This window comes from Calypte anna, chromosome Z (assembly GCF_003957555.1).
Source record: "Calypte anna isolate BGI_N300 chromosome Z, bCalAnn1_v1.p, whole genome shotgun sequence".
NCBI classification, from domain to species: domain Eukaryota; kingdom Metazoa; phylum Chordata; class Aves; order Apodiformes; family Trochilidae; genus Calypte; species Calypte anna.
Genome location: NC_044274.1, coordinates 12,779,904 through 12,791,798, shown reverse-complemented (window position 1 = coordinate 12,791,798; position 11,895 = coordinate 12,779,904). Strand labels below are relative to the sequence as shown.

General features: G+C 53.5%; 1 protein-coding gene across 1 annotated transcript; it reads left to right on the top strand.

The window, feature by feature from the left end:
* The first annotated feature begins 6,385 nt into the window (after positions 1 to 6,385).
* On the top strand, positions 6,386 to 11,592 carry LOC115599872 (maestro heat-like repeat-containing protein family member 7). Its single transcript, XM_030466865.1, has 12 exons — positions 6,386 to 6,487; positions 6,586 to 7,292; positions 7,584 to 7,698; positions 8,018 to 8,152; positions 8,466 to 8,651; positions 8,771 to 8,926; positions 9,222 to 9,323; positions 9,769 to 9,868; positions 9,976 to 10,038; positions 10,503 to 10,679; positions 10,858 to 10,991; positions 11,154 to 11,592. Exons 1-10 carry the CDS (start codon positions 6,386 to 6,388, stop codon positions 10,637 to 10,639), a joined length of 1,803 nt encoding a protein of 600 aa, XP_030322725.1. The 3' UTR covers positions 10,640 to 10,679; positions 10,858 to 10,991; positions 11,154 to 11,592.
* The last annotated feature ends 303 nt before the right edge of the window (positions 11,593 to 11,895 follow it).

The following is an 11,895-nucleotide window of genomic DNA, read 5'->3' as shown; positions in this document are numbered from 1 at the left end:
TCATGGGGTTGAACAGCTCTGCTGTGAAGAGAGGCTGTGGGAGCTGGGCTTGTGCAGCCTGGAGAAAAGAAGGCTCCGGGGAGACCTCACAGTGACCTTCGAGTACCTGAAGGGGCTAGAGGAAGGCTAGAGAGGGACTGTTTGTAAGGGTCTGGAGTGATAGGACGAGGGGCAATGGTTTTAGAGAAGAGCAGATTAAGATTGGATGTTAAGGAAAAGTTCTTCACCATAAGGATGGTGATAAAATGGAACAGGTTGCCCATGGAGGTGGCTGGGGCCTCAACCCTGGAGAGATTCAAGGTGTGGCTCGATGAGGCTCTGAGCAACCTCATCCAGTTGAGGGTGTCCCTGCTTACTGCAGGGGGGTTAGACTAGATGACCTGTAGATGTTCCTTCCAACCCAAATTATTCTGTGACTCTGTGGAAACGATCTGTGCCTCATATGCCAGTAAAACAGGAAGGTTGTTAATAAAATTATCCTGCAGTCAGGGGGGCTACGAGAAGCATTTGCTGAACTAGATATGAGCAGCGAAGTTCTGCAGATTGCCATGTCTCCAGAAAAACCCTACTTCAGGTACTGGAGAGTGCTTTCAACTCAGATGTTCATGCTTGGCTTCCATTGGTAGGACTGGAAGTTTTCAAGGTGAAGAGAGAGGAGCTGTTTTCAATGATGGCTTTAGTTAAAGAAGGGAGCGTGGGAAATCACAATATGTCATGGGATTAATATATGGAATGTTGGTGGATGTAATGAATATGTTGACGACCTGCTAAACACGGCATTGCTGTGGAACCTTTAGCATTTTTTAATTCAGTAAAGCAAAACAAACAATAGTGTTTCTTGAATATCTCAAGAGACGTTGCAAGTGATTGTGGTAGAGTTTTAGAGAGCTGTTATCGTGTATTCTGAGGTGGTGCCTTCAGGTTATCCTGAACTTTGGGAATGCAGGAAGTGCACATCTGGACTACCCTAGGGACTCTGATTTCATGGAAGAGTTCCGCTGTAACCAGACCCAGACAGCTCTGGCTTGAGGGACTCTGGGATCAGTGCCCTGTGTGGCAGGTCTCATGTTCTAGCTAGAAAGTTGAAAAACCTGATTTGGCATTAGTGTAGCATGGACTAGTAGAGTGGGAAAAAAATACTTCCAGCCTGATGAAAGTTTGTGATCAAAAGCTGAGCAGTGCCTGTCCGATGTTGTTACCAGGCTATGAATAAATCAGCATGTTGGTAATTGTTTATGAGTTTGTAGGTGTCTAATTAGGAGCAAAGTTACAGCTTTTCCCTGGACAATGTATTTTTTTCAGATTGTTTTTTTTTCCCTTGCAGGTACAAGATTTCTTTGCTCAAACCATCTACAAAGGCATTGGCTTTATCTTGTAAAGTGTCCATTCGAACAGATGGTCAAGGATTTTTTCACTGCAGTATATGATTAGGAATGAGGATGGACAGATCTGTTTTGTGGAATATTACTGTTGCCCTGATGAGGATGTTACTGAAACAGAACTGTAGCTGTATGTTCTGGTATCTGTTACCGTATCTATGGATAATTAAAGGACTTTTTTTTTTATCACACTGAATGAAAGCTGTAAAGATTCACAGATTTTTTCTTTTTTTTTTTTTTTTTAATATTTTTAAATTATGGTAATTCAAAGACTTCTTTATTATTCCCTTGCAAATATTTCTTAGCTGTGACTCAAAAAACAAAGCTGAAAAAGCAAGAGGGGAAGTTGATGTCCTACAGCCACTGATTCCCTTACGGATGTTGAAGTGATGTTCCTCTAAGATGTTGCTGGTTTTTACAGTATTCGCCAAGGAATTTGTGTTTGTGTGGGGTTTTTTTGTTGTTTTTTTTTGTTTGTTTTGTTTTGTTTGTTTTGGTTTGTGGTTTTTTTTTGTGTATATGTGTCTTTGGCTCGTTCTAAGCAATCACTCCAGGGAATATCTGAACATCAGCTGTATGTTGGCTAGTTGGCTTTCAATGACTTAAAAATAAAACGTGGCCTAAAAAATGACATTTTCCAACTGATTTCTTAAGAGCAGCAGGTGGTTTTAGTCTGGCAAATGCCAGCAGGTTTTGCTGGTGAAGCTGCTAAGCTTCTCCTCATCTTGGTTAATCTGTAATATTCACTCTGTAATATAATTCACTTCCTTGGAACTTCGTCTGATACCAATTTACCCTTTTGTCTGCAGTGGTGTTGTTGAGCTGGTGAATTTAGATGGAAGCCAGGATTTACTTACTCATCAGTCCTAACTCCTCTGGCAACAGAACACTTCTGTATCTAGTGATTTTTCTCATTGATCCACTGCTGACTAGGTGGATCATAGCTCTACCTATTCATCGCTTATTAGCTCTCTCGTATGTCTGATTCAACTTGAAGTCCTGGCTTCCCTGCGCAGTTCAGCATTCTGAGCAGCTTATCCCTTTTGTCGAGTCCAAGTCTGGCGCCAAAGCACTTGGTTCAAACCTCTCCTATTGTCTTCTGTGTTCCAGGAACTTCATCTTCCACAGAGCTGTTAGCTACTACATGCTTTCATTCAGAGTATTTTTTCCTTATTTGCTTTCTTTCCACTAGAACATGGCTTAGAAACGTAAGGAAGAAGAATAGCAAGAGCTTTGCAGCTGCAGCTGTTGTTTTTTTGTTATTAATTATATGAATGCTTTTACATGGGGTGTTCAATATTTGCATACCTGTTTTCATTTCTGTTCCTCTTGTGGCAAAATCTGCAAGGAAGAAAAGGGTTCTCTCTCTCTCTGTGGGAACCCTCTACAGCTCAGTCAGGTGACGCATGTCAAAGTTACACACATCTTACAGCTTGGTTGGACTAGGAGAGTTTTGCATGGAAGAGAAATTGCCTCCATTTCTAGCTAGTTTTCAAAATTCAGTTTCTTACTGGTAATTGAGATTTTACAAATCTTACCCCCCAAGAATCCACCTGAACTGCATCAAAGACAAAAACCACCACCCAAACTAAAGCCATTCTGCAATTTAGGACTTTAGTTGAAGGTGATAGTTGAGATTAGCAGAGTGATAACCCCCTATGGACAGTAAGGGTATTAGATCAGTTCTTACCTCCAAAAGTAGATTTGTTCCATGCTTTACAGTTCCATTGCTTAAGAAACCCGTAGTTTTAATGACTCAGAGTTTGAAATTATCCCTATGTCCTTCCTAGTAAGGCTGAATAGTGGTGTCATGTGTGCAAGATCACAACAACTTTGTCTGGCTCAGATTACAGGGCTTGTATTTTAGCTACGGATGACTTTTATCTCCAGAGACTGGTGGCAGTCACTGAGCTGTGAAATTCTATGGGCACCTGTGACTATTCTTTCAGAAATAAAAATTTCTCCCCGAGCGATTTTAATTATAGTAAAGCAGTGATTCCTACCATATACCAAGAAATGACTTGCTGTATGTAAAGCAGTCCTTCCGGAAAATACTGATTTTAAACTCCTCTGACATCAATCACGTTTCTTCACAGAAAGGAGATCTGAACGGATACATTTTCCTTGACCGTGTAGCTGAAGGGCTACTATTTAAAGATAAGTGATTTTTTATCCTGAAGTGGACAGAACTGGCTGTTACTGAGCACATCTTTTATTTAAAAGCTTAAGAAAAAAGCAAGAAAACAAAAAACAACAACAAACAAAGCACACAAGGCAATAACTACGGAAAGCAGAAGAGTATTAATGAAAAATGTCTAGGGGCTAAGAAGAGGAATTAGGTAAGAGTGACTTTACAGAACGAGAATGAATATAAAAGTGGTTGCAGGAGAAGAAGAAAAAGTCTCCGTGTACCATGTGGTCTGATGTGCACTGAAAGGGATTCAACTGAATATTGGTTTTCTTGAAAGACATGACTATACTCTTGGAATGATAAGGCTAAAAAAGGAAACCCAGGAAAAACACAAAAAGCTAGAAAACCACACAAAACAAACCATCAAAATAAAACAAAAAACCCCACCAAACCAAACCAAGCCAAACCAAACCAAACCAAACCAAGCCAAACCAAAAAGCTCTGCAGGAAAACAATGAAATAATCGATCATCGAGGCTGAACAAGCTGCATTCTGAAAGCATTGATCTTCCTGGGCAGCGTGGTTGGGTTTAAACGAGGAATTCCAGACTGAAAAAGGAGAGATTAATCCTATCATTAGTTTCCTTCAGGAGATGACTTCAACTGTCTGGTCTGCACCTCACAGTCAATAGGAGATAACCTTTAACCTTTTCTGGGGAAATGGCCTGCAGCTCACAAGTAGACTGGGGAAGGTTTCTGGCAGTTGTGAACAGGGGATTGATCCAGTGGAACATTAGTGGCAGAGCAGGTCTCCCACCATCCTCCAAGTAAGCTGACAATAGTTTTGCTAATGGGGATGTCAGCTGGATAGAAGTGACAGTGAAGGCAGCTCTCGGTTTCAATCTGGGATTGATGTTTTCTCTCCAAATAGAAAGCTGAAGTGTTTGTGAAAAACAAGTCACAGGCTCTGTTGTCATGTAAGCACGAGGCACTTGAGATGTTTCCCGATTCAGGGATTTGGGAACAGTAGTACCACAGAATCACCGAGTGGTTTGGGTTGGAAGGGACCTTAAACTCATTCAGTTCCACCCCCCTGCATGGGCAGGGACACCTTCCACTAGGCCAGGTTTCTAGAAATTGGACCAGAAAGATGTCTTCACTGAAAGAGTGGTGAAGCATTGGCACAGGCTTGCTGGTGGAGTCTCCATCCCTGGAGGTGTTCAAGAAAGGGGCAGCTGTGGTGCTTGGGGTGGTGGTGGTTCAGGTCGTGTAGGACAGACACTTGGACCCAGTGATCTTGAAGGTCCTTTCCGGCCATGATGGTTCTATGACTCCATGTGCCAGCACCCACCTGGACACACCCTGCCCGGTTGCCAGCTCACAAGGGGACCCTTTGTGACGTCACCCGTGACACCCTGGGGCCCAAGGTCCCTTCCGAGTGCGAGGGAGGTCCTGGCTCAGTGTCCAGGAGGACAAGCGTGGGATCAGACGCGAGCACAGTTCTGTAGAGGAGAACTGGGCAATGTCTGCACCCGTGAGAAGCCAAGTGGACCAAGAAGCTTCTTCTGGTTGCCAGAAGAGTAGTCAGCCAGGGGCTGAGTCTGGGTCTGGGGCTGAAGCGTGGCCTGTGAGGATGGAGCAGGGGAATACATGGAGGAACATGACAGCCCTTTGTGGTCTGTCTACTGGGAGCCTCGACCCAGACCCTGAGGGCTCTGGTTCTTTGCAGGCTGCCCAGGAGCCTCCATCCCCTGGAGATCCATGGCTGGGCCATGAAGAGCTCACCCCAGACCTCTCCCTGCCCCCACACAGCCCCCTTGGTCCCACGGGCTCTCCCCACAGGCAGTGCAGCCTTGAGGCCAGCAGCACTGCCACCCCCATACCCACCCCCCATGGTCTCTCCTCCTCCCCCAGGAGTGAGCAGAGACCCAGCCCCTTACCCCACCCCCATGGCCTCGCTTCCTTCCCCAAGGAGCAGAGACCCTCGAGCCAGCCCCAGCTGGCCAAGGAAGGAGAAGGAAGCCATCCCTCCACCACAAGCGAGCTGTACAAGGCCCAGCTGCTGGAGACAGGTGAGTGAGGGGCCTTTGGCTGCTTTGCTGTGCTCCTGCTCCTGCTCCTGCCCAGTGCTTGCTGGCACATCCCTGGCCTGATCCATGACAGTCCCCTCTTTGGGTCCCCTGGCCAAGGGCTGGCTCTGTCCTTGGGAGCTGGCACATAGCTGGGGGCTGGCTGGGGCTCTTCAGCCTCTCCTGCCAGCACTTTCAGCTCACCCTTCTCTCTTGCTTGCTTAGATTCGGAGTCTGCTTCCAGCACATATTTGACTTGCTCATCAGCTGAGGAGGAGGAGGATGAGCTGATCTTTCTGGACGCCCTGGAGGAGACAGGAGAGGTACCTACCTACAGAGACTGCCACCCGACCTACTTGTGCCTGCTCCAACTGCCCCCATGCTCAACAATCCCTTTCCTGGACAGCTGATGTCTGGGCAAAGCTGACCAAAAGTGTCTTTGTGGGTAAGAGGGATCAAGAAAGGAGCCCCATAACCTTCTCTTCTCCTTGCAGGACGACCTGAGTAATGTGGAGAAGCAGCTGAGGGATCTGTGTCCCCTCCAGGCACATGAGGTCCTGACGTTCATCCACAGCACCGTGGAGCACAGCTGCAGTGAGCCAGCCCGGCAGAGCCTGCGGTCAGTGCTTTGGGTGCTGGCCAAGAGGTTCCTCGAGGACACAATCAGGAGTCTGCTGAGGATCAGTCCCTACTGTGACAGGTACGAGCCTCTAGAGCCCTGGGGTCTTACTTCGTAGCCCAGGAACAGCACGGTGGCCGAGGCAGCCCTGCTAACAGAGCACTCTGGCTTGCAGTGCTGCCGTGGCTATGTGGGAGGTGATGCTGTCCCCACTCAGCAATATGCAGAGGACCTTCGAGGGGCTGCTCCACGTGATCGAGGGCTCCGCACCAGAGGAGCGCGTCTCAGCTGTGAGTGACCAGAGCAGGGCTTGCTCACCCTTTAGGGCTTTTCCTCAGGAAAGCAGACACAGCCCCTCCTGCCTGCCCCAAACAGCCCCCTCCTGCAGGACTTGGGGACACGTCGTCTCAGGGGCCTGCCCTCCACCAGCCCCATCTGTGCCAGCCCCATGGGGCTGCCCCATGCTGCTGGGGCCCCCGAGCACACAGAGGAGCCCTGCAGCATTCCGGGCAGCACTCTGCTTCCGTGCTGCCTGCACCCCCTGCCCTGCACTGCAGCTGGCAACCTGGGGCAGGGGCCGGATTTGAGCGCCAGAGGGAGGGTCACCGTGCTGTGCTGGCCCAGGGGGGCCACCCTGAATCAGGAGGGGAGCCCTCAGAGCAACAGCAGCGTCTGTGCACTGAGAGCCATCCCTGTGCCCTTTCTGCAGGCATCTCGGGTCCTGCGCAGGTTCAGCCAGTCTTCCCGCTGTCAGGGGAGCCTGGAAGTGCTCTTCCCAAGGCTCCTCATAGCCCTGCTCAACCACCTGGCATGGGCTGCACAGACCCTGCTAGACAAGGAGCCGGAGGATGATCAACCCAGCCCTTCGCGGTGCGCCATCCCCTTGCCCTGCCATTCCCCTGGGCCCTCGGCCGGGGCCCCTGCTCTTTGTGTAACTGGATCTTGCTCTGCACACAGGGAGGCAGTGGAGGCCATTAAGGATCTGCTGTGTGTTGCTGGCTGTGGAGAGAATGTCCAGCAGATGCAGGAGGAGGGCGGCTGGGACATGATGCTCCAAGGAGAGACCCTGGAGGCAGGAGTCAGTTTGCTGGCCAGGTGAGAATCCCTCTCAAGCCTCAGAAGCCTCATGCCCAGGGGCACAGAGGTCCCCAGGCCCCCAGGCCCTGGGCTGCAGCCGCAGTGCTGGCCAGGGAGCGATCCGAGTGGCGAGGTGTGCTCCGTGCCTGAGGAGAGACCAGGGCGCTCTCAGCAAGTGGTGTTTGCGACTGCGGGCAAAGGCACGGCCTGGCCTGGGCTATCCTGACTGGGCTGGGCAGGGCAGGGCAATCCCAGCCAGGCTTTGCCTGCCCTGCTCACTGCCAGCGCTGCTTTTCTTTCCCTGACCAGAGAGATGTGCAGGAGCCCAGCTCGGGTGCGGTTCTCCCTCTTCCTGCACACGAGAGACATCGTATACTGTGGGAGGAAACAGGAGAACACTTTTGCCATGGCTTTTTATGTTGAGGTAAGCAATGCCTCTGTGAGATGCTTCTGCAGCTGTCCCTCTGGCACAGGCGGCTGCCGGGTGGGATGGGATGGCAGTCCCCAGAGCTGGGACAGAGGGCTTGGCTCTCAGTCCCTCTGCCCTCCAGCCCTTCCTGCCAGGGCAGCCCTCAGCCACCCCTGGAATGAGCCACCCCTGCATGTCCACAGGCAGGGCTTCCCCCTGGATGGGCTGTGTCAGTCCCCAGGCCCTGAGCTGGCAGTGGGAACTGCCAGCCCTGAGCTGCACAGTACCGACGAGGTCCTGCAGCTCTGCCCGTCTTTCACTGTTGTCCTTTCAGCTGCTGGGCTGCCCAGACATTGCGAAAACTTCAGGTGATCTGCGGCTCCTGCGGTCTTGTCTGGACTGTGGCAGTGACAGGATGCTTCTGCTGGCGGTCAGGGGCTTGGTGGCAGTTGCACAGGACCCGGATGTGGTGAGCAAGGCCTAGTCAGGTGGAGATGCCTTGGCAGCCTGGGGCTGGGGCGGTTTGGGTGGTTTTGACCTGTCTGAGAGGAAGGAGGTGGCTGTCAGCAGAGGGGTGGCTGAAGAGGGGCCACAGAGGCTTTGCTGCCCTGCCCTCCCTGGCTCCCCCTCAGCCCCCAGTGCAGGAGACAGGAGGGGCAGCAGAGACGCCCGCAGCGCCTGCCGGGAAGCCGGGCGGGAAGCCGATGCTCGGCACACACAGCATTTGTGCCAGGCTGCTGCTCCACTGCTCCACCATCACAGAAATTCTCTGCTTCACACAGGCAGCAGAAATGCAGGACAGGGTTATGCTGGACTTCATCCTGGGAAGACTGGAGCACAACTCGGAAGAGGTCAGGGTGGAGGCCCTGCTCCTGCTCAGGAAGCTAACAGCTCACCCCACCGAGGATGAGGAGGCCATCGACATCACTGTGATGCTGGCGGAGAAGCTCCCACTCCTCTTTGGTGATGTAAGGCTGATGTGGGAACCTGACCCTGCAGAGGGGCAGCGGGGCAGCAGGGCAGAGGGGCAGAGGGCAAGGACAGGGAGAGGCTGTTGCTGCAGCCACCCTGTCTTCCTTCCTTCTAGGAGTCCAGCCAGGTGCGGGAGCTCTCCATTGAGCTCTTTGGAGAAACAATGGGGACTCTGGTGAGCGGAAAGGAGAGGTGGATGCAGATAATAATCCAGGGGAACCTGCTCTCCCTCTTGCTGAGAATGAACGATAAGACCGAGAGTGTGGCCCAGGTACAGACTTCAGAGCTGACCACCTACTTTGCCCTTCCCTCTGCCCAAGCCCTGGCAGCAGCTCAGCAGCTCTTGCCCATCCCTCTTGTGCTGGCTGGCTGAGTGCTGTACCTCTCTTGTGCTGGCTGTCCCCTGTGCCTGCCTCGGGCACTGAATCCCCTTCAGGCTTTGTCCCCAGCTGCCTCTTCCCATAAGTAGCTGGGGACAGCTTGCAGCCTCGCCCAGAGGAGGCGGGGCATGAGAGGTCTCCTCCTCTGAGCTGTGGTGTCAGCTCCCATGCTGTGCTGCCTTGCAGGCCTCTGCCAAAGCCCTCCTCATCTGTGCAAAGATCCTGAGGTGGAGAAAGCTCAAGAGAGAGGTCAAAAGGAAGCGGACAAGGAGGATTGCAGAGATCCTGGTGAGGACAACCCCCAGGTACCAGGTGCCAGGTGCCAGGGCCTGGGCCGGACAAGGGATACCCCAGGGTGTGGTTGTGCAGGTGTTCCTCGTTGGCCCTGCTCCAGAGCGGAACACAGAGCCTGGAACTCTGTCCCCCTTTCCCTTCCCATTTTTCCCTTTCCACTTTCCCCTCCCCCTCCCTCAGGCACGCAGCCCCCAGGGGTTCTTCTGGAGGCCCCTCTTCCCCCCAGACCCTGGGTGCTGCAGGAGCCCCCGGCCCACCTGGGCCCTGCCAGCAGCACGCAGGGTACTGGTTCCACCCAGCCTCTCTGCCTGTGGCTCTGGCTGCACCCCTGTCTGGCAGAAAGGAATGGGCTGGGGGGAAGGGGTGGGATGGGCTGAGGAACTGCTCTGGCACACGGGGAAGGGCCTGAGCCAGACCCGTGACCTTGGGCTCTCCCCAGGTGGAGCGGGACAGGGATGTGAAGTACCACGTGCATGCCTGCCTGCCATACCTGAGGGACGCTCAGTGCAACGTGAGATTGGCGGCCATCAAGTTCATGGGTGAGCCACAGCCCCCGGGGACCCTCTCCTGGCAGCCCCAGCCGGGCTGGGGGCTGTGCTGCCACAGTGCTGGGGAGAGGGAGGTCTGACGGGAGCTTTGTGCACAGGGGCTGCTGCACGGCACCTGAGTGAGGAGTCAGATATGGAAGAGCTGCAGGAAATGTGCGATGGTGAGGAGGGTCAGAGCTGGGCTGGCCGGGGCTGGTGGGGGCCGGGGACAGAGCCTGGGCAGGGGGCTGCCGCGGACGAACCCGTCAGGGGCACTTGGGGCATGCATGGGGAACATTTAGGCTGGACATTAGGAAGGAGTTCTTCACTGCGAGCGTGGTGAGACCCTGGCCCAGGTTGCCCAGAGAAGCTGTGGCTGCTCCGTCCCTGGCAGTGTTGAAGGCTGGAGCTTGGAGCAGCCTGGGCTGGTGGGAGGTGTCCCTGTCTCTGGCAGGGGTTGGGATGGGATGATCCTTAAGGTCCCTTCCAGCCCAGCCCAGTCTGGGATTGTTGAGCAGCAGCTTCCAGCTGCTCCCCTTGCTGCCACCTGCTCCTCCTGGCCAGGGAAAGAGACAGATGGGGCTGGCACAGGACAGGCTGTGCAGACAGTGAGGTTTCACCACTGCTCTCTTTCTCTCTGTCGCAGCCCTCCAGAGCTTGGAGAATGACCCTGAGCCCAGAGTCCGTTCCTTGGCAGCTGAGACCTTGCAGAACCTAGGAACTGAGCAGCACCAGCAAAGATCACGATGGTCCCTCCGATCTCTGTTCTGCTGTTGCTGCTGAGATGACTCAGGGACAAGCTCCTGGTGCCATCTTCCTGACGGTACCTTCACTGAGGCCACATTGTGGCTGCTGCCCCCCCACACCTCCATGCGCACCTCCGGGCTCGACTGGCCTGACCCACTCCAAAGCAGTGCCTCCCGCTCCAAACCAGTGCCCTCCAAACCCTCCTGCCCACACCCAGGACTCCCCTCAGACCACTCTCCCTTAAACATCCCCAGCAGGGGACAGCAGCAGCGGGGGACTGAAGGTGCCAGTGATGAAGGTGGAGCTGGGAAGATGTCATTGAGAACTCCATCCTGACCCTCTTGCTCCACAGACGGAGGCCGTGACTGCTCTGGAAAGCACCCGGCAGGTAAAAGAGGAGCTCATCAGCTCCCTGGGCTGCCAGCATGGCTGCTGCCAGTGCCCACGCTGGTGCTGGGGGCGGGAGGTGCAAGGAGGCTCAGGGGAGAAGGGGTCAGGGTTTAAGGTAGCAAAGCTCCAGTTAACCCCAGCGCTGCTATGTTGGTTTCAGGGCTCTGTTCAGCAGCTGCCAGGGTGAGCAGAAGATTGGGAACGTTTCACCTTCAACTTGTGAGCATCATCACTGAGCATGCCAGTACCAGGACAGCCCTGCTCACAGCTGACCGTGTTGAACCCTTGCTGATGGCAGCAGCAGAGCTCCATTTCATGGGCATCGTGCACCAGTGCCTCAAAACCAACCTCTTGGTGGCTGATTGCTCTGGCATCCAGAGACTGCCAGCAGTTCCAGCTGTCCCCACCTACTGGAAGCAGCTCATGCCTTCCTCTTCCATCACTTCCAGGAGGTCACGCGGGTGTCTCTGGCGTTGTTGAATCTCTCCTCCAGCAGCAGCTGAGCCAGAGCTGCTTTCCTTTTCCCATCAGAGAGGAGGAAACTGCAGTTCTGGCAGAGCTACCAAGAGGTCACAAAGTCCCCCAAATAAAATGTGGCGTTTGGAAGGCACAGCACGTGTGGGGTCTGTTCTCTGCTGAGCTGCCAACTTCCTTCCAGCTGAGCGTCTGTTAAATCGGGAATGGAAGTTGTGGGGCCGTGGGATCAGCTCTGCGAGATGGGGCTGGGGGCACTGGGAGGTACTGGAAGTTACTGAGGGACACTGGGAGCTGCTGGGGGCAGTGCTGGGTACTAGGAGAGGGCACTGGAAAGCATCTGGGGGCCCAAGGAGGAACCGGTGAGCAGTAGGAGCAGGGGGGGAGAGGTCGCTGGTTTTGGGGTCTCCCCCCAGACAAACGGCGAC

Excerpts from the sequence above, each read along its gene's own strand:
- LOC115599872 (XM_030466865.1), top strand. The coding sequence starts at position 6,386 with ATGTGGGAGGTGATGCTGTCCCCACTCAGCAATATGCAGAGGACCTTC. Across the intron at positions 9,324-9,768 it reads GGAGGATTGCAGAGATCCTG|GTGGAGCGGGACAGGGATGT; the intron begins GTGAGGACAACC and ends GGCTCTCCCCAG. Across the intron at positions 9,869-9,975 it reads GGCGGCCATCAAGTTCATGG|GGGCTGCTGCACGGCACCTG; the intron begins GTGAGCCACAGC and ends CTTTGTGCACAG.